Genomic DNA, 23,667 nt, shown 5'->3' with positions numbered 1-23,667 from the left:
TAGCGTAGTTTAGAGCTTAGATAAATTTATAAATTGCAAAATTGCAAAATGTAAATTACAGTATTAATTTATTGTTACTTTTTTGCGGGGGACTCGAGTTTCCTTTGTTTAGGGAGCTTTTTTTATTTTTTTGAATGACAGTGGTACGGGTGTCTGGTCATCGTCTGATGGTATAATAAAAGCACGTTTAAATAAGTTCCTTTGAAAAAGGATCTAATAATTCTTCACTACTCATATCGTACATCTCACTTCACTAAACAATTAGTTGAGTATATTATCGAATGACTTGACACTTTTGAAATTGAAAGACAAGTATAGCAAGAAACCATAATTATATTAGTTTTTGAAAGAGTTTATCAAAGAGTAGTAATTTTCACCGAGACTCGGCGCCAACACTAATTTAGCCAGTTCCAATGGACATTCCATTGAAATCAAAGCCAAAGGTATCCACAGTCAACCTTTTGGATGACTCCAAGTTCAAATTATCTTCATTTAGCGAATATAATGAAGGCAAAGAACATAAATCAACGATATTGAATTCAGGAATCACATCTCCACTCAAAGAAAATTCAGAGGAGGAACAACAACAACAGGAAGAAGAAATACAACTAGATGGAGGAAGACAAAAGCAAAAACAAGAAGACAGTCTTAGGATTGATGAGATTCGGGAAACACTGCCTACTAAAAACTATAAGCTAACAAGAACTTATTCAGAAACCGAAGCCAACAATTTCGATGATGAAACTGGTCATCGAATGTTTGATGACGGGAAAATTAGACCGAAGTTATCGAGACAGGGTTCCGGTAGCTTTTTAACCCAACCGCTGGGTGGTGGTCCCCCAAAGATATATTCGAGATCTCATAATGATTATATTGACGATGGCTGTTCGTTGGTTGGATTGGAAGACGAATATATCCCAGGATTGGACTTTAGTGATGTAATCTACCAATGGAACAGTAACGCTTCTGATCAAAATCTATCTTTCCATCTTAATAAAGATGGTGATAATCCAAGCACAACAACGAGCTCTTCCAACACTCCGTCAACAAGAGATTCGTCGTATCTAGACTTGAATAAATTACATTCCAAAGTTGCTCCTCAACCAATCAACATGAGGAGCCCGTTACAAAATAGTAAAATGTCAGTATCAAAATTAAGTGACATGCTAAAATTAAGAAATCCAACCAACAATGAGGTTAATAACGAGTCTACAACGACAATTACAAATGACGGAAATAGCAAGCATAAGAAACAGAAAAAGGTAGGTAGTGAAGAGGTCAACTATGAAGCCATATTAAACAGTTTACCATCTAACTTTAACGAATTGCCTTATAGTCAAAGGAAAAAAATTGTTTTATCTTATTCCGATTCAATTGATTATTCTCAATTTTCATTATTTGCTAAAAATTATTTTGGTTCTGGTAATTCAAACAATTCAAACAATTCAATTAGAAATTCACGTCATGGCTCATCAATAGGTAGTAATCCAAGAAGATCAAGAGTCGGAAGTGCTAATACGGTTGCAGGTAGATTATTAGCAATGTCATCTCTGGTTGACTTTAAAAAGCTTCATGAATCAAAACAACCTAAAATGAATGTTGATGAAAAGGGGGCAATTGTAATGGGATACGAATTAGGGAAAGTCATTGGCTTTGGAGCATGGGGGATAATTCGAGAATGTTATGGAGAAAATGAAACGGTGAAAGCCATCAAAATTGTCAGATCAAGGAGAGAACAGTGTTCATCACCATCAATCAGATCACCATCAAGATCGCCTACAAGATCCGGTAGTGAGATATTCCACCATCATCATAAGTCCAAACATAATCCTGATGTTTTGAATGTTTTCAGAAAAGAAATCGCGATTTGGAAAAGATTACAACATGATAACATATTGCCGTTATATCAATATTTAGAAACCGAAGATACCATATTTTGTATAACCGATCGAATTTTTGGCGGGACATTATTTGAAGTAGTATCAAACTGGGGTGTTTATAATATGGGAGTCATTAATCCCCAAGGACCACTTAAGTTTCTGATTGATGAGCAGAAAAAGAGAATAAGACAAATAATCAACTTTATTGGACAAATCATTGATGCTTTGATATATTTGCATGAAGAATTGGGTACTGTTCACGGAGATATTAAGTTAGAAAATGTATTAGTCGATAATCAGGATCCTAAAAATATTAAAATGATATTATGTGATTTTGGAATGTCAAGGGTATATACCACAAGATTAAGTCGACAATCATCAAGAAAAAATATTTATAATGATAATGATGAAGATACATTAATGATGAGAAGTAAATCATCAACCAGTGAATTACGTAAACCATATAGAGGAGAAGATACTATCAATAGTAAATTCTTATTTACTGATGATTCTAAAATTGGAATCAACCATTTTCAAAGAAGCCATGGCCCATCAATGCAATCGGTTAATTTATCGCTCAATAAATTCAAATCTCCATTAGAAAATTTCCATGAAATTAAATCAAAAGATCATATTCTACCATCAGAGGGGATTGAATCCAATTTGCCACACCTGCATATTGGCTCATTACCTTATGCATCACCCGAGTTATTATCACCGAATCCTCCACCATTAGGACCATCAGCCGATATTTGGGCATTAGGAGTGTTACTTTATACGATGGTTGTTGGTAGGTTACCATTTCAACATCCATACGAACCTAGATTGAGAGCCATGATCAGTAGTGGGAAATTTGATAAGGAAGAATTGAAAAAAGCATGTTTAATCGAGTGGATACTCAAAGATGATGAAATGGTTGAAGAAAAGGAAACCGTGTCTGAGAACAATCAAAGTTTCCTGTCAATGAATACCAATTTAGAAAGAGACGAACAAATTAAAAAACTATTCAATAGTTGGAATTTATATAATTCTCAAGAATACCAATGGTTTTACGATATTATAATTGGATGTTTAGAAATCAATATCACCAAAAGATGGGATTTAGATATGATTCACCGGAGTCTAATCAAGAATTCCATCTGATGGTTTACGCGTCACGAATTTTCCCCAATTTTAATGATCAAAAGTATGATTAACGTTGTATAAACAAAAAGTATATTGTATGAATCAGCCACTGCTGTAAGCTTACGTAGAAGTCACTAGCAAACACCTTCTTTTTTTAACTACAATCGGAAAAGATAAAAAAACAAAGGAGGGGAAGGGGGAAAAATTTGACAGAATCGAGGGGTAAAAGGGAGGGGCACAGAACTGCAGCGAACAACTAGAGGACAAGGTACCATCCACCAATCCACCAACTACAACTTAGGCTATGAGAATAACAAAGCCAAGACTGGGAATAACAAATGACTGTCGATACCAGAAAAACGAAGCAATACAAGATATCAAAAGAATCAGTATCCTCAAGCGTTGTGATCAATGTTCCAATAAACAATTCGAAGCTTCGGTTAATTCTATACTATTATACGCATGGTCATACGCATAGTTCTACCATACACTCGATATACCAGAGGCATTCACCGCAAATGTGGGGTGCCCGATGGTACTAGCAGTTTCGAATAAACAGCCGGTGTACGGGCGTTTCACTCCCGGCCCTTTTCGTGTCGCGACCCAAAGGACTCTGGCCGATGCCCGGATTAATTATATGCACGATGCCACCGGTATTCTGTCAGTCGGGGGCCAAGAGCTGAGCATCGATTGTCACGGATAAATCAGCATGTCAATCCCAGATTAAGGATCCAGACGAAGCCATCGTGGTGGTTGGAGAGGGTGGTGAGAGGTGGTAGTATTGGTAATAATACTGGTGGAAGGTAAGGATTATGGCTTTATTTGTTTGATGTTCTTTGTGAAACTCTGGTCGGAAATGAAAATAGCAAAGCAAAGACAGTCAAACAGAATAAACAAAAAAAAAAAGGTAGAACAAAAAACAAAAAAGGGTTAGCTACACGAGCATGAATTCCAAACAATGTTCTAGTCAATTAGGTTAAAACAATATTGCACTGTTAACAGGCTTAATTTTGTCACCTATTTTATATCAGAGTTATGCTGGAAAAGAAAGATTTACTATACTAGATGGTAATCCTTTTCTTTTTCTTTACCTACCATGCTTTATTTCCTGGCCGGATTGTGCATCTTATGATGTTGGGTCAAGCACGGAATGTCATTAATATTATTAATCTAGAGCAAGGAAGAAACCTTTCACACGACCTCTTCGTAGATTCAATTTTTTTTTTTTTTTTTTTTTTTTTTTTTTTTTTTTTTTTTTGAAAGCACTAAGAATTTTTTTAGCCACCACATACTTTGACAGATGGAAAAACCATCTTACAATGTAAATCTAATAAGCTCATGAGTAAATGACCTTACTACTAGCAGAACTGACCAAGCGAGCTCCAAAGCAATGTTACAACACCCGAGCCTGTACATACCTGTACATTAAAGAGTCAAAACTCATCATCGCTGAACAGAAAGCATTTCCGGTGACCCTCGTTTCTTTTTGCCCGTTCTGCCGCATGTATTTTTGAGTGGTTTTTTGCTATTCGGGTCAAAGCTGCAAATAGAAGTTACTGGTAAGACATCCAGCAAGCTCGGAGCTACCAGTAGGGCAGGCCAGAGTGGAGTCTACCATCAACGCTTCTTGCAAGTGGCTAATGTTTACCTTGGATGCTGCCACTTGTTAATAAACGTCAGCTCATATTAAGCTGTTCTGGGTCCTGGTTCGTATTCTAGAGTACGGCATTTACATATTTTATGGTACAAACTATTGGGGCCTGGCTAGTCTACCTAAAGTTAAACTTAGTCGTGGATGGAGCGATGGGACAGTCAATATTTTGTTTGACATCTAGAGAATGTCCCATTACATCATAACAGGAAGCCAGAGACTTTCTTTTTTATTTTATTACGGGTTCTTTTTATTTTTTTTGACCTGGGCTTTTCTTTTCGCTATATTCCGTTATATTCTCTTCGAAATATCTTTCTTTTTTTCATTTCCTTTCTTTTTTTTTTTCTTTTTGGTGCTAAAAATGAATTGTTTTATATGTACGCCAGTACGTGAAATAGCTACGCTGCTTACAATATACAATAAATATTAGCATATATCTTATTAATACCTTTTGTAACTGCTGGTATGCATAACTGCTTCTTTTATTTTTCTTTTTATTTTTGTATGATGTTGTAGTTTGGTAAGATACGTTTTGGTATTACTGTTTATACCTCCACCACTTTCAATCCCTGGTATACTGCCTCTCGATATAAATATAGCCAATTCCCACCTTCTTCGACAAGTTGGGGAAGTTTTGTCCTTTTTTTTTTTTGAATATCTTTCTAGTCTTACGTATTAGTTCCAAAAGAAAAATATGGCTTGGTTAACTAGAACTTCAAACTATGGTTTGAAAGGTAGAAAATTGAAAGCTTTCGTTACCTTCACCGCCGTTATGGGTTTTTCCCTTTTCGGTTATGACCAAGGGTTAATGTCTGGTCTTATTGAAGGTGAAGAATTTATCAAAGAATTCTCAGCTGCTAATAAAGAAATTGTTGGTGATTATAATGGTACCATTAACCAAGGGGCAATCACTTCTTGTTACGAAATTGGTTGTTTCTTTGGTGCTTTATTTGCCTTATTCAGAGGTGATAAATTTGGTAGAAAACCTTTGGTTATTGCTGGTTCCCTTATCATTGTTCTCGGTACCGTGATCTCGACTGCTGCTTTCGGTCCTCATTGGGGTACTGGTCAATTCGTTGTTGGTAGAGTTATCACCGGGATTGGTAATGGTTTAAATACCGCTACTATTCCAGTCTGGCAATCCGAAATGTCCAGAGCTGAAAATAGAGGTCGTTTGGTCTGTTTGGAAGGTTCTGTCATTGCTGTCGGTACCTTTGTTGCTTACTGGATTGATTTTGGTTTATCTTATGTTAACTCTTCTGTTCAATGGAGATTCCCAGTTGCTTTCCAAATCTTTTTCGCTTTAATTGTCTTCTTTGGTATGGCTGGTTTACCAGAATCTCCAAGATGGTTGGTTGCTCATAACAGAAAACCTGAAGCTTTGGAAGTTTTGGGTTCTTTAAATGACTTACCAACAGACTCTGACGAAGTTTACGCTGAAGCTACCGTTATCCAAGATGCTGTTAACCGTTTCTCCAGAGCTCAGTTAGGTTTCAAAGATTTATTATCTGGTGGTAAAAATCAACATTTCCAAAGAATGGTTGTTGGTTCAACTGGTCAATTCTTCCAACAATTTACCGGTTGTAACGCTGCCATTTACTATTCTACTGTCTTATTCAAAAACACTATTAATTTGAAAGGTAAATTACCTTTAATTATGGGTGGTGTTTTTGCAACCATTTATGCTTTAGCTACTATTCCTGCTTTCTTTTTGGTTGATTCTGTTGGTAGAAGAAACTTATTCTTGGTTGGTGCTATTGGTCAAGGTTGTTCCTTTATTATTTCATTTGCTTGTTTAATTGACCCAACCACTCAAAATGCTAAAGGTGCTGCCGTTGGTATTTTCCTTTTCATTGTCTTCTTTGCTTTCACCATCTTGCCATTACCATGGATTTACCCACCAGAAATTAACCCATTAAGAACCAGAACCGTTGCTTCTGCTGTTTCCACTTGTACTAACTGGATTTGTAATTTCGCCGTTGTTATGTTCACTCCATTATTCATGGATCAAGCTGATTGGGGTTGTTACCTTTTCTTTGCCTTGATGAATTTCTGTTTCGTTCCAATCATTTTCTTCTTCTACCCAGAAACTGCTGGTCGTTCATTAGAAGAAATTGATATCATTTACGCTAAAGCTTTCACTGATAAACGTCAAGCTTGGAGAGTTGCTGCTACCTTACCTAAATTATCCTTACAAGAAATTGAAGACCAAGGTACTCAATTAGGTCTTTACGATAATGATTTCGAAAAGGAAAACTTTGAAACTAAAGATAACGTTTCTTCCACCAGTTCCTCCGGTAAAGAGGGTTCAGGTGCTGAAGGTACTGAAACCCCAGCTGAAACTGGTGGTCCATTAGAAAAATCTCCAAGAGAAGAAACTGTCTAGATTTAGATTTTAATATACCAAAAACTCATATATACCTAATACAAATTCCATCAAGAGTGAATTACGATTCCTTTCACTTTGCAGCTTATTTAATAGAAAGAAAAAAAAAAAACTCATAACTTAGCTTAATGACTTTTTCCATTACTATATAATTTCTCATTCTTTTTATATATTGTTATTATACCTTTTATCTATTTTCTCTTAATATATTCAAATTTTTTTTAATTAGCTCGATAAGTAGTTAAACCTTAACAGTCATTTGGGTGGTGATACCCTCGGATATGAAACCAGGCCTGTTTCGGTCTGAAATTGCTGACGATTTCTAAATTTCATATCCGTCGTTACTACTTAACCATATTATTATCAGTTAAACTATCCTAACGCCAGTACACACTTGCAAGTTAAGGTTTTAGTACCATGGGGAATTCTCGGGGAGTCTGGAGTACGGATCCACAAAGAAGCGTTCCCATCCGGGCCCCATTCCGTTTTTTTTTGCATTCAGTTCAACGGATTGCTAAAACGTAGATAGGCTGTAGTTCAATTGAACCGAAAATTTAAACAGACTGACAAAGTTTACTAATTAGGTTCTCTTTCGTGTTATGGAATTTGTAGCACCAATTCTCTAGCGTAATTTAGTATTCTACTAATAGCAACTCAAATAAGGTAAGCTACTTATACAAACAAAAGATCTAATACGATGATTGTGATTATGTGATAGATATGTAGAGTTGGTGAATAACAATGCTCAAGTTAGTACTGCAAAAGACAAAAACCTGATCTATTGATTATTGGATAGTTTAAGAACATCAACGTTAAGGCTTTGCTCTTGTCTATAAACCTTTAACTATTACTCGAGTTCGTTTGGCGTACTTGAAGTCTGACCCTAACAACTATACTAATTGCGTTTTTGGCACCTTTTTATCATCAAGAGCCGTAGTGTTGTTGGGTTCTTGCAATAGACTAAGCCGGTATGCAACACCATGCTTAGATGTACATAAGCTGCATTCATAATAAGCTACAATAGGCGCAAATTGACTGCTTCGGACGGTGAATCATCTATCAGCACCAAACTCATCAAAATATTTTAACAGCATCTATACATGCATAGACCGAATCTTCCGCAAAAGCAAACGCACTTCTTGGCCCAAACGGAAGCCGCTGTTCCCTCTTTCCACGAATGGTAACACCAAGAGTGATAGCTTTGCAAAACCATGCTGAAAGTACTCCATTGATCACTTAGAAAAGGACCTCAAGCTGCAAACTCTTCCCATCTGAATCTTCATCAGGTGTACGGATCGCATAATTAAGATGTACGGAGGTTTTCTTTGAATCAAAATAGACAATTTGTGGATAAACAGATATTTATAGCACAGCAGAAGTTTTGAACAGAAGCTCTTCAAGTCTTTTCCGTCAGAGAAGAATGCAATTGCCAGAAGGATATAGCTTCAGGAAAGTCGCTACCGGCGATTATTCAAATAACTACTTGGACACACTCAAAGTATTAACCACGGTTGGGGAGATTTCACAAGGTCAATTTGAAGATCTTTTCAAAGAATGGGATTCATTACCGGAAGTGTATCAACCTCATGTCATAACAAATGAATCTGGTGTTGTTGTTGCAACCGGGATGCTTCTTATCGAAAGAAAATTGATCCATGGCTGTGGTAAAGTTGGCCACATTGAAGATATTGCAGTTGCCAAATCAGAACAAGGTAAAAAATTGGGTCTTGCCATGATTAACGGGTTATCTGATTTGGCTGAAAAGAAGGGCTGTTATAAAATTATTTTGGATTGCTCTCCTCATAATGTTGGATTCTACGAAAAATGTGGTTATTCCAATGCTGGTGTTGAAATGTCAAAAAGATTTGATCATTAATACATTTCTTATACCGTAAACTAAAGACATCAAATTGATAATATTATACATTAGTAATAGAGCTTGTTTATATAGTATGAATAAAAAAATACATAGACGTTTCAAATCTTATCAAGTGCCTAAAGTTTGTTAGTACTGTTTCTTTCAATCACAACTAGTTAGAACATACTTCTAATGAAACAATAGAGTTTCCTCTTATAACCTAGGTTAATGTTAGTATAATGTTATTTCATCCCATTTCATCTCTGAATACATACAATAGTCCCTATATTAATAACTTCACCGTTCTTTTGTTCCTCCACTGCTTCTCCCATCGTTATATTCAAAAACACCTATAGAAATATGTTAGTACTCAAGCTCCTAGCTACTTTGTTTTCAATTACATACATCATATCCTCGTAAGTTTCCAATGACTTTTCTGGAACCATTTAACTGGACGGAAATTCTTTTATCCAAATACTAAAGCACATTTGTTAGTAATTCTTCTTTCAAAGAAGATCAACAACTGAGTAGACATACAGCTTTCAATTCCGGAGCGTTCACCATGCTAATGACTCAAGGATATCTTATGTACGCTGGCAAGGGAAGAGTATATTCATTTGTTAGAACTTTCAGTGTGCGTTTGTTTGAAAAAAAGAAGCCATCTGCCCCATATGCACTCCAATGAGGTTATACTGATAAATAATTGAAATGAAAACAACAATTTCTGGAGTTCATCAATAGCTATAAAACACCCCAATTATGAGTAATATAGACTTTGATCTACTAGCGGATATTGATACTTCCCCAACGCAGCCCGACAATCAAAGCCCGGAACAGAATCAAACGAACGACTCGAATCAAAATAACTTAAACTCATCCATACCAACAAATCTTTTGAATGTGATAAATCAGGCAGAATCACAAATAGCTACTGAGCCGGAATCCAAGTATTCAGAAGAGATAGTGGCGAATGTAGCCGAGAGCCGGCTTGACTCAGAGCCTCCCGAAGATCCAGAAAATGACAATGGATCCAATGTCTATTCTTCTACAAGATCAAATACGGCAACTCCTGACGTCCAGGTACTCTTGAATAAACAAAGCGAGAAGCTAGAGCTCAAGAGGAAGTTGGACGAACTCATTAAGCAAAGACTGAACGTCAAGTCTTCAATTAACGAGGTGGCAGGAAAATTGAAAACCTTAAAAGATTCTCAACATAAAAGTGATGTTAACAATCGCTTGAATGAATATCTTGAGAACAGTAATCAAAATTATATTGAATCACAGAGCAGAAAACAAATTGAGCCATCTCGTGAAACCACACCGGGGCTAAATCTCGAGAATGGCTCCACAGTTAATATCATAAATGAATTGAATGTTCTCCCCTCAAATAACTGGGATGACCGAATCGATAATATTCGAAAGTTTTATCCATACGTGGACTTGGAGAAAATCAAACCCTTTACCACTTATAATCAAGATGGAATTTTTTTGAGAGGAATTTCTTTTACGGTTGTATGTCCATTATTTTTCAAATTGAATGTCGAAGTTCGAATTAATTCTTTAAAAGATTCAATCGAATCGATCAGTGTGAATCAAACTCAGTTGGTTACTTTAAGATTGATATCCCCATCCGTCTCACAAGCCATAGGCCAATTTGTCCAACAAGGAGAAATTGATTTGTTTATGTATGCTTTGAATTCGCTTTCTATAGTAGCCCACGAGAGAACCAGTCTATTATTTAAGATTATCAAAAAGTATAGGTCATATATAGAAGATGAGAAATTCAAAAACTTGATAGAAGATGAGAGTTTATCCAACAATAGAATTTTTGCAATTATGAAGTCGGTTAATCAAATAAATTTGGTCATAGATAAAAATAATGAACTTTATCATATCAAACTATACTGGGACATAAAGTTAAATGATTTAGTTACTGGAAACTGCAAATCTTCATTAAAACTACTAATGATTAGACAGTCCGATAACACGAAATTGAAAAATGTAAATAATTTATTTCAAAACTTAATCAAAGAATATGGGATTTTTAGTGGGCTTGATACTTTATTAAAGTCTATATTTGGGATAAATGCTGAAATTTAATTTTTCTATACATATATATATATATATATATATGTATTCATTTTAATCGAAATTGATAGTTTCATTAAGTAAATCTAATTTAACATCACCAGAAGTATCATCATCTCTGTCATTAATGTCCAATAACCACTCACTACAAAATGATAGTAATGTAGCCAAAAAATGATTTTTTTCGTTTGCATGATTGAAATCATGTATAGATAAGTAGCCAGAATCGAATAAATCGATATTATTATAATCAACAGTACCAACACTACCATGAATTGAATTTATAACGTTAATAGTAGGTATGTTTCCAGTAATATTATTTGAATTTGACGAGTCATTGTTGCTTGGTTTATCATTGATTGAATCTTCATTTTCAAATAATTCTTCCAATTGTTTAGAACGGAACGAAGTAAAAGCTTTACCTAATTGTTGATAAGTATAAGTTTCAATACCAGAAGTAATATCTTGACGAATGTCTTCCCACTCCATACCTAATAAACCATTATGAGTAGATTTTTTATATTGAAAGAATTTAACTAACCATTCATTCAAAAGCTTGAGTCTTTTATTGAAAAGAACGGTGGCAGCCCTATTCGAGTTTCTAACCTGGCGAATTATTGTTTTAGATTTATTAATCACTGAATTTCGATTACTCATTGACAACTTACTATCTTTCGTTAATGGGATAATTGGAATCGATGATACATAAGTTTTAAATATTTTTTCTAAATCGTCAATGGGCCCATTAGGGTATAATTTTGATTTTAATTTGTTATTTTCTTCTTCTTCTTCCATTTCTTGTATATCTTGGTTTGGTGATTGTTTTACATCACCATTTGGATCTTTAGCTTTATTTTGATTCTTGGAAGTTGTACCTTTAGAAGCTTTATTAGGTACAGTATTAGAATCATGATTTTGGCTTGATGTTGGTTCAGATTTTGAAGTTGTTTTTTTAACTTTCCGTTTTTGTTTTGGTTTATCAGAAGCACCTCTCTTTCTTGTTGGTTTTTCATTACCATCTTCTTTAGATGAGGAATTTAATGTTACGATCATTGAATCGCTATTGAGAGAATCGGGATCAACTGCAGGGCTATCTTGAAGTTTGCGATGTTTAGCTAATTGTTGTTGCATATGTTCACGGTCCTTTTTAGATTTGTTACCCCTTTTTGGATTACTATTATGTTCTTCATCAACTAAGTATCTTAACCTTGTTTGATACATTTTTTCAGAAAATTCTTTTTCATAATCAGTATCAACATCAAATTTATCAAAATCAGAATCTGGAATTATTTCAATATCTGGAATTTGATTTGAGCCAAACGGGTTTGCCGCTAATTCTTCTGGAGCAAAACTGGTTTCTAAATAAGTATACATTAACCATAAGAATCTTCTTGCTCTTGACTTGGGATGAATTTCAGGACTTAAGAAGAATTCCATGAATTTATTGGTATTATTTTTTGAATCAAGTGGGTCATCAGGGTAATGATATTTAATATTATGGAAATGATTACTCAACAAAAATATTAATTGGATAACATTAGTATTTGGTTTAACGATTTTTGGGTTATTTATGATATCCCCGACAGTTTTTATATGATCTTGACCATCACAAACCGCTTTTAAGATTGATTTTAGTCTTGGGGTATCTTGTAAAGGTTTAGAGCCTCCATTAACTGGATCAGCTTGCAAAGAGGGAATAGAATGATAAGTTCTCAAAGAAGATCTCATTTCAGGAACAAAGTTTATAGTTGTATTCATTCTACCAGCATTAACTAATAAACAAACTTTCGCAACCGATTTAGCCATATCTTTCTCCCTTATCAACCTTTCTTTCAAAATTTTGGAAGATTTAGAGGATTCGGCTAATGTTCTGATATATAATTCAGAAAAGGTTAATTTTGGACCATTATTAGTAGTAGGTATATTACAAAAGGGGAAAGGATTAGTGAAGACCACATTTTCATCTTCAAATAATTCATTTAAAAAATCGTATTGAATATCTTTACGCCAGAATGCAGAGCCATCTGATTTTTTCAAATGACGTATAGGTTTATTCAAATTTGAATTTGGATTTTTCAGTTTGTTCTTAGGACTTGAAGCTGAACCTCTTTTCTTTTTGGATTTTGATTTTGTTTCATCATCGTCATCGTCGTCGTCATCTTCATCTTCTTCGACATCGTCATCTTCACCATCATCATCTTCTTCATGAAATTGATCTTCATGATCAAGATCATCTATTATATCATCATTACGAGGTTCGGGGTTTAGTATTGAAGCGTGGGCATTAGCAGGACTCACTAAGCTTTCAATAGACAATGCTTTACGAGACGGAGATGAAGCATTACCATTGGACGGAGAAGCGTTACCATTGGAAGGAGAAGCATTACCATTGGCAGAATAAGCATTACCATTGGGAGAATAAGCATTACCATTGGGAGAAAGATGATTACTTGTGATATTATCATTCGATGAAGCTTGGCTTGTGGAGGAAGGAGGTGAATGATGAATCTTGGAGGAAACACTTGGAACATAAGTATCATGAATTGGATCGTAACTCATTTTACTTTAAATGATTAATTAGTACAGATGAAAAAATAAGGTAGAAATAAGAAAAGGAATAAACTAAGAATACAAATTAAGTAGAGAATGAAATAAATTAGCTAAGAATACAATAAATGAAGAAAACAGATTAAGATTGATTGAGTGAAATTATCGATTAGAAAGTTGAATATCTCAACCAGCAACACGTCAAGATGTATTACTAGTGTAAAGCAAAAGGAAAACGGAAATTTAAAGATATAATAAATTGCCTTGAAAAAATTGAAAAGTAATGGGCTTTAAAATTCAATCGTTATTGTGAACCAGGGCGTGTCTATAGTCAAATAATACTTTTAAGCTAGATTTTGAATGATTGGATGTAGTAGTAAAAGTGTTGATAATCTCAGATATTTCCTCTACAACTCAATTTCTAGTAAACCAAGACGACGATTCGAAAAACACTGCAAAAGCAAACAAAATTTCACCTTCCAATACCTTTTTTTCGGTGAAAACCTGAAAAGAAAAAATTGGTTTAGGTCAATTTTTTGGTTATTCCCAAAAATCAGACGCTTTTCTCATTTTTACTCAAATAGAAAATTCACCTTCTTTGTTGATTTTTTACTCCTTTAACTCTGCCAATGGCTTCCAAAGACTACCGGAGGCTCTGGAAACCACTAACAGCAGCAAAGAACACCGTTTGTCCCCATAATAACTACAATTATCGGGTCATTTAGCCACTGTAATGCGTACTGGTCTTGAATCTTGTAGATGTAATTGAAAAAATATCAACACTTCACTACTTCTAATTTTACACGGTACCAAGTAGTGTAGCCTGGTCTTGTCTTCGTTACACTGCCCAATCCTGTCTATCCAGCCTTCTTTCCGGTGTTGTCATGGTGTATCACCCAGTAATGCTCGTGCACTCTAGTCTTTGTCATTGCAATCGAAGGACGGTTGTACTGCAATTGTGAAAGCTGAGCGGAAAAGCAAACCAAAAATCAAAGAAAGAAAGAAAAAAAAAAAAAAAACAGAGAAAAAAAGAGAGACAACAACTGTTCGATTTGTATGTACGGATGTTATATTGTTGAGGGAATTCATAGTCCTGCATATGGGTCCTCCTCCTCAACTCCTCAAAAAATCAAAGAGACCAGTAGAATGTGACCAGTCACTTTTCCAGCAGGCGCCAAGGGAACTGAAAGATTCAAGATGTCACTTCCACCGTCCTGGCGACAATTCCAGTTGTTTGACTTTGTTCCAATCAAGGATCCCAACTACGGGTCGAGTGACCCGTTGTATTCGGATCCCTCGTTATCGTGTATTACCGCCAGTGTTTCTTATTTGATTGTATGCACAAATCTGTCACTAATCAAGATAATACTGAAGGATTTTACTTTGTTGAAAGAGTTCTATGCTCATGATGTCAATTACTCCATTAGTTTTGCTGCATGCTTGCCCAATTCCAACTTATTGGTCACGTTGGCAGAATATCAAAACTCTCCCAGTGTTTTGAAATTATGGGATCTTAATAAGATCATGAAATTTTCTAAGGACAATAGCGACAAGTCGCTTGCCATCAGCGACGACGAATATCAGCACAAGTATCATACCCAAGTTTTGATTCATAATGGCGACAATTCGTATCCCATTAGTTGTTTCAAATTTAATGATTTGCTTACTTGCATTGCAATTGGATTCACCAATGGGAAAGTTATTTTGGTAAGGGGTGACTTGATCCGTGATAGAGGTTCAAAACAAAGAGTGATCTATGAATCAAATGATCCAGTTACTAGTGTGCATTTCAATGATTCTCAAGATTTACTTTATATAACAACCACCTCTAAAATCTTAACAGTTTCAACCACGGGAAGAAACCAGGGGAAACCAAATCGAATCTTATCCAAGAGTACTGGTGCTGACCTTAACTGTTCTCATATCGACCATGATACCCAAGAATTAATCATTGCTACAAACGACTCATTAAAGTTTTATAATCATATTCTGAAAACTAATATAATAAACTTTGAGATACCAAAGAAGAAAATATTCAAATTTATGAAAAATTACTTATTGATCGTTTCGAATTTTGATGAAATGATAAATAATTCTAAAAAATCAATGACCAGACTCTTGATAATCGATTTGTTTAATAAACACATATCGTTTTCCCTCACGATTCCCAATAATTCAATTAATCATATATTTCAATGGTCTGAGGACTTGTATCTTTTATCAAGTGATGGTAGCTTATTCAAAATTCATGAAAAATCAATCAATCAACAAATTGAATTGATTTTACAACGCGAGTTATTCCCAATTGCAACAAAGTTAGCTAAACAGTCCAACTTGGGCTCAAAGCTTTTATTAAGAATTGAAAAATTACATGCTGAGTTCTTATATGATAAACAGATTTTTGAAGATTCAATTAATTGCTTCATAAATTGTTTAACCTTATTCGATTTAAAACATTATAATCGTAAAGATATTGCTCACCATTTACAAAAAGATGATGATAATATAGATGATTTTATAATGGATGTCATAACAAAATTTAAAGACCCATCAAACATTACTAATTTGACAAATTTCTTATTCAAATTATATGAATTGAAATTGTCAAATAATGATCATATTACTTTATTATTATGTTGTTATTGTAAATTAAAAATGATAGATGAACTAGATAAGTTTGTCGAAGATTTGGATTTTGAGGAAACTTCTGATAATGACTCAAATATTATCAATTATAATTTACATGAATTAAATTTTCAATTGGTTATAAATCTATTTAAAGAATGTGGTTATTTCAAACAAGTTATTAAATTATTGGATAAGTTAAATCAACCGAATTTAATAGTGGAAATCCAACTTAATGATTTGAATCAACCTCAACAAGTCCTTAATTATTTGAAGACACTATCAATTGATGACTTATTATTGATTCTAATCGATCATTCTAAGAATTTGTTAGATGTTTTACCTATCGAGACAACTGAATTATTGATTAATGTTTTCACTGGTGCTTATAAGCCAAATAAATCTAGCGATGGCCCCGCGATGGATATCGATTCTAGTTCTAATCAAGCACCCTCGAATGATCAAAATATTGCTCTTAATTCTTACCAAGCATTCTTGTCATATATTACTCCAGAAAATGGACACACATTAAATGGAACCTCAAACGGAACTTCAAACGGAACTTCAAACGGAACTTCAAACGGAGCTTCAAATGGCACTTCCCATTCACCAGAAACAACAGAACCCACTTATTTGCCCCCAAAACCAAAATTGATTTTTTCAAGTTTCATCAACAATCCTAAAGAGTTTGTTATATTTCTTGAAGCTTGTATTGAGACTTTCGATAAATATCAAGGAAATATTAACGATAAAAAAGATTTGTTAATCACTTTGTTTGAAATGTACTTATCCTTGTCTTCATCACTGGCGGATGAGAAGGAAAAAGATGAGTGGTTAAGTAAGGCACAAAGATTAATCAAGGACTTTTCATCGTTTTTGGACCGTAAAAATTTACTTCTTATTTCACATATTTATAATTTCACTGAAGGGGAAATTTTTTCAAAAGAAGGAAGTGAAAATTTTGAAGAAGGGTTATTTAGAACTGCAACTATATCGCAAAACATCCCTCAATGCTTTGAAATTTTGGAAAAGTATGGAAGACAAAATCCTCATTTATATAAATTAATGCTCAAATTCATTATTTCGAAAGAATCAATCTTTGAACAAGTTTCTGAACTTGAATTCAAAAATATTATTGAAAAACTTCGAAGCTTAAAATTAATCACTCCATTAGAATTGATCACTATGTTAAGTGATTATGAATTTATCACAATAGGATTAATTAAAGATTATTTGATTGACTATATTGATGTGCAGAATAAAGAAGTTTCGAATAATATGAAGTTAATTCAATCGTACGAGCTAGAGTCTACGAAGAATTCCCATAAATTGACAGAATTAGAACGTAAACCATTCATTATTCAAAATAATAAGTGTTCACATTGCCATTTAAGGTTGGATTTCCCTTTAATTCATTTCAAATGTAAACACTCATATCACCAAAGGTGTCTCAATGAGAACAATTATTTGAGTGAAGCAGCATCAAATGGTTATGGATCACTCACCGCCAGTGAAAATTTTGCTTTGAAAAGATGTCCAATTTGTATTGGAGAACTAGATTCAAGTCAAACATTGAGAATGAATCAATTATCAATTAAAGAAAAGTATGATCTCTTTGAAAGCCAATTGGATGAGAGTGACGATCGTTTCAGAGTGGTAAGTGATTACTTAGGTAAAGGAGTGATGGAAAATGAGTCGGTTACCATAGAGTAGAATTTGCAACAATTATTTGTCTGCGAAACAAAAAAAAAAAGAAAAAAAAAACTGAAACATTTTTAAGACCATGTCTATACTTATTAAAAATTGCATATCTTATAATATATATATATATATCCGTATAACAACACTGAAATTGACGGTAATTGTAGGATTCCAAAGATATATTAAACAAATGGTTGAGTTAATACAAAAGAAGGAAACCGACTATGATGATGATATCTATTGTCCAACATGGCTCAAGCGGTTACCAGGGACAAACAAGCACGATAATAGAAACTTTGTGGTTCTTCAAGAAAAGGGTCCCGGCAAAGACACCCAGTCGAGTAAGATTTCTTTACTTATTAGTCAATTTATAACCTCAGAGCGGGAATACTATGAGAACTTAAGAAGAGATTTTCAAGAGCTTCAAAATTTGATCTCGAATGAAGTTAGAGAAAAAGAACAGATACGATTTGACAAATTGTTTTTACAAGACATGAGGACGATTTTGGGCCACCAGTACCGATTTCAAAAGAGAATACAAGAGAATGAAAACTGGGGGATCAAAATAGGTACTCTACTTAACGACACCATATTTATTCATGAGAACTACAAGCAAAGTATTATATCAATGACGGCCAAAAGTCAGTTTAAGAAAAGACTTCTTTACAAAATTGGACAAACGGCAGAATTCAGTAGGATTGTTGAATACCCGATCGAAAGAATGTTTGCTTATAGGAGTTGGCTAAAGCAACTTATTAACGCCATAGAAGATATGAAGTATCACGATAGGGGCAAGATGATCAGCTTCGAAGTATTTGAAGTTCAATTGGCTTTAATTAAGGTCAACAAGATACTTGAAGCAGTAAATAAACAAGCGGTAGTTGAAGATTGGACTCAGTCCGAGGAATTTGATAAGCAATTCGACAATCAAAAGATCGATCTAGTCATTGGTAAAGAAGAAGCATATGGAGAGAGCATCGAGCCCGAAACTCTTACAATGAAGGTGTCCTCCGATAACCAACAAGAACAGATCAGAACCGAACAAACCAACTTGCTCCAGAGTATAATTAAACAACTAAATCTCATCAAAAATGGAATTAACCAATATATTCAGGATATTGCAAAGTTTGTACGCACCCAACTAGACATGAGCCATCTCTGGTACCGGGTTTTCAGCCAGCCACTGGCCGTCCAACACCCTATATTCAATGGCATCACCTCTACTACGTATACCTATGAAAGCTTCATCAAAAGATGGGAGAAAAGACAAAAAATTACCAAAGAATACCTACTTGCCTTGAAAACAGAAATCCTCGATAAAGTCGACTGGTTATTAGCAGCATTGCAGATCACCGATATGACATCAGCACTCCAAATAATCGACAACGACAAACTATTGTACGAAGCAATAGTGGTCAAATGGCTCAAGCTACATAAATTTTGGTTAAAAGAGCTAATTGGAACAAAAGGAGTCACTGACTACCAACGAGTGATGGTTAACTTATATAGCAACAGTAAAGAGCAAAACATGAGCAGATCATCTGAAATTTCAAATCAGGCTGCAACTCATCCCAAAACTGCTGCAACTTTTCTAAACGCTGTTGCAACTCAACCGGGAACTCAGTTAAACCGCTATCAGGATATCCTTGCCAGTTATCGCTATACGTGTAAACTATCAAACGAGTTATCCAATAGCAGTAACTGATCTTGTGGTCGAGTGAGAACCTCTGTTCTCAGCTCTGAGCTCCAATTGATCCAGTCTGCTCATCTAACAAACCTACTAATACATAGCCCTTACATACACAATTAGTAATAAATCGCTTCCTTTGCTTAACAATCTGTTCTTTTGCTGTTGCCATAATATTGTTTAATTCCATTCGTCAAAAAAATCAAAAAAAAAAAAAAACTAATAATAAAAAAAAAAAAAATGAACAAAAAAGTGAACAAAATTGAGAAAATTTCATTCCTTTGATAAAAATTTGTACTTTTTCACTTTTTTTTAAAAAAAAAACCTTTCATCTCCTTTTCCTTTAATTACTTCTTTTCCATTTGGTTTTAATTAAGAGTTAATTGATATTCAACAATCGTTAATTCTTTTGTTTACTCAGGTCCAATTGATTAGAACCGTTTACCCCTTGTTATTTATTCCATAATGTCTGCTCCAGTTAACGGCGAAAGCCCAGTCACTCCAGTTACCCAAGCTGTTTCTCAACACTCACCTTGTGAATTGCTCACCTGGAAAGATCCAGTAAAGACCGGTAAGGTTTTTGGTTCCATTGTTTTGGCCTTGGTTGTTTTCAAAAAGGTAAACTTGTTCAATATCTTCTTCCATTTGGCCTACATTGGTTTATTAGGTATGTATTTTCTATTGCTGGCAATTGCCATAACTACTGGAGAAAAACTGAAAAATCGAATCGTTGATCAATTGATTCAGGCGTCCACTCTGCTTGATTGTTGAAAATCAAGTACGTTGACTCCCCTGATCCTCTTGATCAAACCCTTCTCTGACTCAGCTCTTCCCCTTTCTGGCCATTCTCCCTTTTCTGGACTCCTCTTGTGATTCAGTCTGATCCAGTCTGATCCAGTCTGATCCATTCTTCTCCGACAACATTCCTCTACCGATCTTTGCTCTACCCTTGTCCACTCTCCTGGTTGTCAATGATGAGAGGTTGGCCCCTCGCAACTGGCGATCGTTATCTGGCCATTATCTCGCCACCGCCACTTTTTTGCCTCGGTCTCACACAATTCTTCTCGGTGCACTCTTCCAATCGAGCAGATGATCCCATCTGGTCTACACCTCCCGTCAAAGGGTTTTCTACTATGGTTGGGACAGCCAATTGCATTATGTTTTGCTGTTTTATAATTACGGAAGATCTTTCTGGCGAGGGCTCGTCTTTTTTTTTTTTTCGATCCTTTTCTTTTTTTTTCCTCCCTTCAGTTTAAGTCTCGTGCTTCTTATTGCAACATCTACTAACTAGAACTATTATAGCCTCTGCTGCTGCCGAATACGCCGGTAAGGTTGTCACTGGTCAAGGTTTTGTAACTAAATATAAGGGATCTACCAAATCTTATGCTAAATACATTAATAACGACATTTTACCTCACCTTGCTAACTTTAATGAAGAAATTGAAGGACAATTCCAAAAAATTGTTTATGCACATGACATTGAAACCACTTTGAAAGCCGCCGGTATCTCTTATGTCTTGTATAAAGTCACTTCTTGGTTCTCGTTATACACCTTGATTAGTATTGCTGTTGTTTTAGCCTTTACTGGTCCAGCCATTTACACTAGAAATAAGAAAGAAATTGATGCTGCCGTTGCTCAATACACTAAAATCGCCAAAGAAAAATCTTCTGAATACACCCAATTGGCCCAAGAAAAAGCTGCTCCTCATTTCGATGCTTTAGTTAAAAAAACCGGTCCAGTTGGTGCTTTTATTTCTTCTAAAATTCCAACCAGAACCGCTGGTTCTACTGTTGGTTCCGATAAATCTCCTTCTTACCCAGGTATTGAAACTGAACCTTCTACTGCCACTACCACCGGTGCTTCTAAATTCCCAGAAGTTCCATCCGTTAACCCAGAATCTTCTGCTTCTGGTTCCGGTTTAGAAGAAATCATTGACGAAGCCAGAGCTAAAGGTGAAGAAGCTCAAATTCCAACTTCTTTGTAAGATGGCTGATTCTGCGAATACTTTTTATTTTCTTCCTTTCTCTCGATTCTCCTGAAATGAATTTGCGCCCAAATTCACATCAGTTATCTTGATTGGTATCTTACCAATGATTATTTTATTCTTGTTGTTTTTATTCATTATATGTAATTTATTTACAATCTTGCCTCTATTTCTATTATCATAATATGTTATTACTACTAATACAAGAGTCATTTTGCACTTTATTATTTGAAACGTAAATTAAATACTTCTATTATACAATTTATTAATTATCTTTATCTTTTTTGTTTCAATCACAATCTTCAGGAGTTGGAAGCCTTTCATAACAAGCAATCCATTTAGAACCTTTATTACGAGTAACTTTTTGACCTTCTTCAGTTGAATTCCACATTAATTCAACACATTTATCCTGTTTTTCCCAATTTTCATCTAATCTTTTAAATAATGGATGGTCATTTAAATGTTGAACCATCCAATTATGTAAATCTTCAACATCAGTAATAGTATAAACAACCCCTCCTTCTTTTAAAACATATGCATATTCTGATAATAAAGTATTTGTGATGATTCTGGCTTTATGTTTTCTTTGTTTAAAATGAGGATCAGGAAAACAGAAAAACATCTTCAGTAATTGTCCTTTTTCAAAAAAATTAGGTAAAAATTTCATTGCATTACCTCTTAATACTGCTATATTTTGATAATTTGAAATTTTATCTTTAGCATATTTTTCTCTTAATGCAATGATTCTATCTTCAACGTATTGAGTCACTTGAACTCTAATTTCCATACCTAAACATAACAGTTGTGGGAATTCTTTGGCTAAGTTTATAAGCAATCCACCATATCCACATCCAATATCGGCAATTTCAACTTTTTTATTCATTTGACCTTGTTCTGAATCAAAATGTTTTGGATAAAATTTGGACCAGTCCATTGAATCTGGACTACGAGGGTATTCTAAACGATGATCTGAAAAGGGATTGGAATGTGCTCTTTGTCTATAGAATCTTTTACGAGGCAATTCAACTTTTTCTTTTTTGGCCTTTTTACCTTGTTGTTTCGTACTAAGTTCTGGTTGATCTTTATCATCAAATTTAACCGATTTTCTTTTAGCTTCTTGCTTTTCTCTGTATGCTTTTCTTTTCGATTCGGCTTCTTGCTGTTCCCTTAATTGAGTTTCTTTGTCTTTGGTCGAGGCACCACCTGCTAAAGATGGCACAGCTGGAGCTTCATTCGACATGGTCGGTAGTAATTGGATTCAATAAAGTGATGGAGATCTGGAGATGAGCTTTAAATTTTTCAGTAATTTTTTTTTTTTTTGACCAAAACCCTTTGGTGTATGGGTCTACCAATACAGATAACATTAATGAAATAGAATTATATACAATTTATAAAGTATTTACACGACAACTAATCATCCTTATTTTCATTTGGATCAAGATCTTTTCTACGCTCTTCCATGGTCAAGTATAAAACATTACCCGAAGCTTCTAAAGTTCTAACTAAACCAGCACCACCCAAAACACTTAATAAACCAGCTAATTGACCTTGTAATTCTGATTTATTAGGTAAAGATTTAAAAGCATTAACATCATCGATATCAAATACTTTCGATTCAACTTTAGCACCAACCAAGAATAATCTTTCTTGAGCGAATTTTAAAATCTTCAAAACTTGTTCAACAACTTTTGGATCACATTCAGGAATGGTAATTACAGCAGTTGGACCAGTTAATAAAGGTGCCAATGGATGTTTAACTTTTTTATTCTTGATACTAGTGAGCTTATCGGCTGGATCAGCTTCCTTTTCTGATCTCAAATAGACTTCGTAAAGGTTATTTCTAATCATACATAACTTGGCACCTATTTTTTTCAAATCGGATCTTATTTTAAGATTATCATTTTTAGGAATATTGTTATGATGAACGTATAATAAAATTTCATTATTATCATTTAAATATTTATAATAATCAACCAAAAAGGTCTTTCTGGATAAAATATGTTTGGCAGTATTACGGTTTTCTATCGGAAGTCCCGAAGGTTTAGCTGCTGGTGCTGCGTTGGAATATGATCTAAATGCATTAAGTATTGGGGTCGTGGTGGATATTCTATTGACACTGGCTCCACGTAAGCAG

At 34.6% G+C, this 23,667-nt stretch overlaps 11 protein-coding genes across 11 annotated transcripts; 7 read left to right on the top strand and 4 right to left on the bottom strand.

The window, feature by feature from the left end:
- Positions 1–215: 215 nt before the first annotated feature.
- HYPBUDRAFT_184627 (protein kinase) lies at positions 216–3,183 on the top strand. Its single transcript, XM_020222916.1, has one exon. The coding sequence runs from the start codon at positions 414–416 to the stop codon at positions 3,021–3,023; it is 2,610 nt and encodes an 869-aa protein (XP_020073811.1). The 5' UTR covers positions 216–413; the 3' UTR covers positions 3,024–3,183.
- A 2,019-nt stretch (positions 3,184–5,202) lies between these two features.
- On the top strand, positions 5,203–7,201 carry HGT10 (glucose-inactivated glycerol proton symporter). Its single transcript, XM_020222015.1, has one exon. It carries the CDS (start codon positions 5,351–5,353, stop codon positions 7,040–7,042), a length of 1,692 nt encoding a protein of 563 aa, XP_020073810.1. The 5' UTR covers positions 5,203–5,350; the 3' UTR covers positions 7,043–7,201.
- A 1,233-nt stretch (positions 7,202–8,434) lies between these two features.
- On the top strand, positions 8,435–8,813 carry GNA1 (glucosamine 6-phosphate N-acetyltransferase; the record flags this gene model as incomplete). Its single annotated transcript, XM_020222014.1, has 1 exon — positions 8,435–8,813. A coding segment is annotated over exon 1 (316 nt), but the record flags the coding sequence as incomplete, so codon positions are not given.
- Positions 8,814–8,968: 155 nt separating this feature from the next.
- On the bottom strand, positions 8,969–9,561 carry HYPBUDRAFT_184596 (mRNA splicing protein). Its single transcript, XM_020222915.1, has 5 exons — positions 9,438–9,561; positions 9,306–9,377; positions 9,176–9,250; positions 9,088–9,120; positions 8,969–9,037 (listed from the first exon to the last, which is right to left on the bottom strand). The coding sequence occupies exons 1-5, from the start codon at positions 9,462–9,464 to the stop codon at positions 9,020–9,022; spliced, it is 225 nt and encodes a 74-aa protein (XP_020073808.1). The 5' UTR covers positions 9,465–9,561; the 3' UTR covers positions 8,969–9,019.
- A 422-nt stretch (positions 9,562–9,983) lies between these two features.
- On the top strand, positions 9,984–10,982 carry HYPBUDRAFT_88432 (uncharacterized protein; the record flags this gene model as incomplete). Its single annotated transcript, XM_020223815.1, has 2 exons — positions 9,984–10,209; positions 10,252–10,982. Coding segments are annotated over 2 exons (957 nt in total), but the record flags the coding sequence as incomplete, so codon positions are not given.
- A 60-nt stretch (positions 10,983–11,042) lies between these two features.
- Positions 11,043–13,722, bottom strand: HYPBUDRAFT_145561 (uncharacterized protein; the record flags this gene model as incomplete). The annotated part of the gene is made up of 3 exons (XM_020219913.1): positions 13,241–13,722; positions 11,395–13,171; positions 11,043–11,331 (listed from the first exon to the last, which is right to left on the bottom strand). Exons 1-3 carry the CDS (start codon positions 13,545–13,547, stop codon positions 11,043–11,045), a joined length of 2,373 nt encoding a protein of 790 aa, XP_020073806.1. The 5' UTR covers positions 13,548–13,722.
- A 968-nt stretch (positions 13,723–14,690) lies between these two features.
- On the top strand, positions 14,691–18,009 carry VPS11 (tethering complex subunit). Its single transcript, XM_020219912.1, has one exon. The coding sequence runs from the start codon at positions 14,733–14,735 to the stop codon at positions 17,871–17,873; it is 3,141 nt and encodes a 1,046-aa protein (XP_020073805.1). The 5' UTR covers positions 14,691–14,732; the 3' UTR covers positions 17,874–18,009.
- Positions 18,010–18,443: 434 nt separating this feature from the next.
- Positions 18,444–19,721, top strand: HYPBUDRAFT_154317 (uncharacterized protein; the record flags this gene model as incomplete). The annotated part of the gene is made up of 1 exon (XM_020222013.1): positions 18,444–19,721. A coding segment is annotated over exon 1 (1,073 nt), but the record flags the coding sequence as incomplete, so codon positions are not given.
- Positions 19,722–20,013: 292 nt separating this feature from the next.
- HYPBUDRAFT_115700 (uncharacterized protein) lies at positions 20,014–21,533 on the top strand (the record flags this gene model as incomplete). The annotated part of the gene is made up of 2 exons (XM_020219139.1): positions 20,014–20,215; positions 20,851–21,533. 2 exons carry the CDS (start codon positions 20,014–20,016, stop codon positions 21,531–21,533), a joined length of 885 nt encoding a protein of 294 aa, XP_020073803.1.
- Positions 21,534–21,822: 289 nt separating this feature from the next.
- On the bottom strand, positions 21,823–22,867 carry HYPBUDRAFT_237823 (tRNA (guanine46-N7)-methyltransferase; the record flags this gene model as incomplete). The annotated part of the gene is made up of 1 exon (XM_020223210.1): positions 21,823–22,867. Exon 1 carries the CDS (start codon positions 22,771–22,773, stop codon positions 21,823–21,825), a length of 951 nt encoding a protein of 316 aa, XP_020073802.1. The 5' UTR covers positions 22,774–22,867.
- A 76-nt stretch (positions 22,868–22,943) lies between these two features.
- On the bottom strand, positions 22,944–23,552 carry HYPBUDRAFT_94752 (mitochondrial 54S ribosomal protein uL10m; the record flags this gene model as incomplete). Its single annotated transcript, XM_020223927.2, has 1 exon — positions 22,944–23,552. A coding segment is annotated over one exon (609 nt), but the record flags the coding sequence as incomplete, so codon positions are not given.
- Positions 23,553–23,667: the final 115 nt, after the last annotated feature.

The sequence above is a fragment of the Hyphopichia burtonii genome (assembly GCF_001661395.1).
Source record: "Hyphopichia burtonii NRRL Y-1933 unplaced genomic scaffold HYPBUscaffold_10, whole genome shotgun sequence".
Classification (NCBI taxonomy): domain Eukaryota; kingdom Fungi; phylum Ascomycota; class Pichiomycetes; order Serinales; family Debaryomycetaceae; genus Hyphopichia; species Hyphopichia burtonii.
This window is presented reverse-complemented; position numbering and strand designations above follow the sequence as displayed.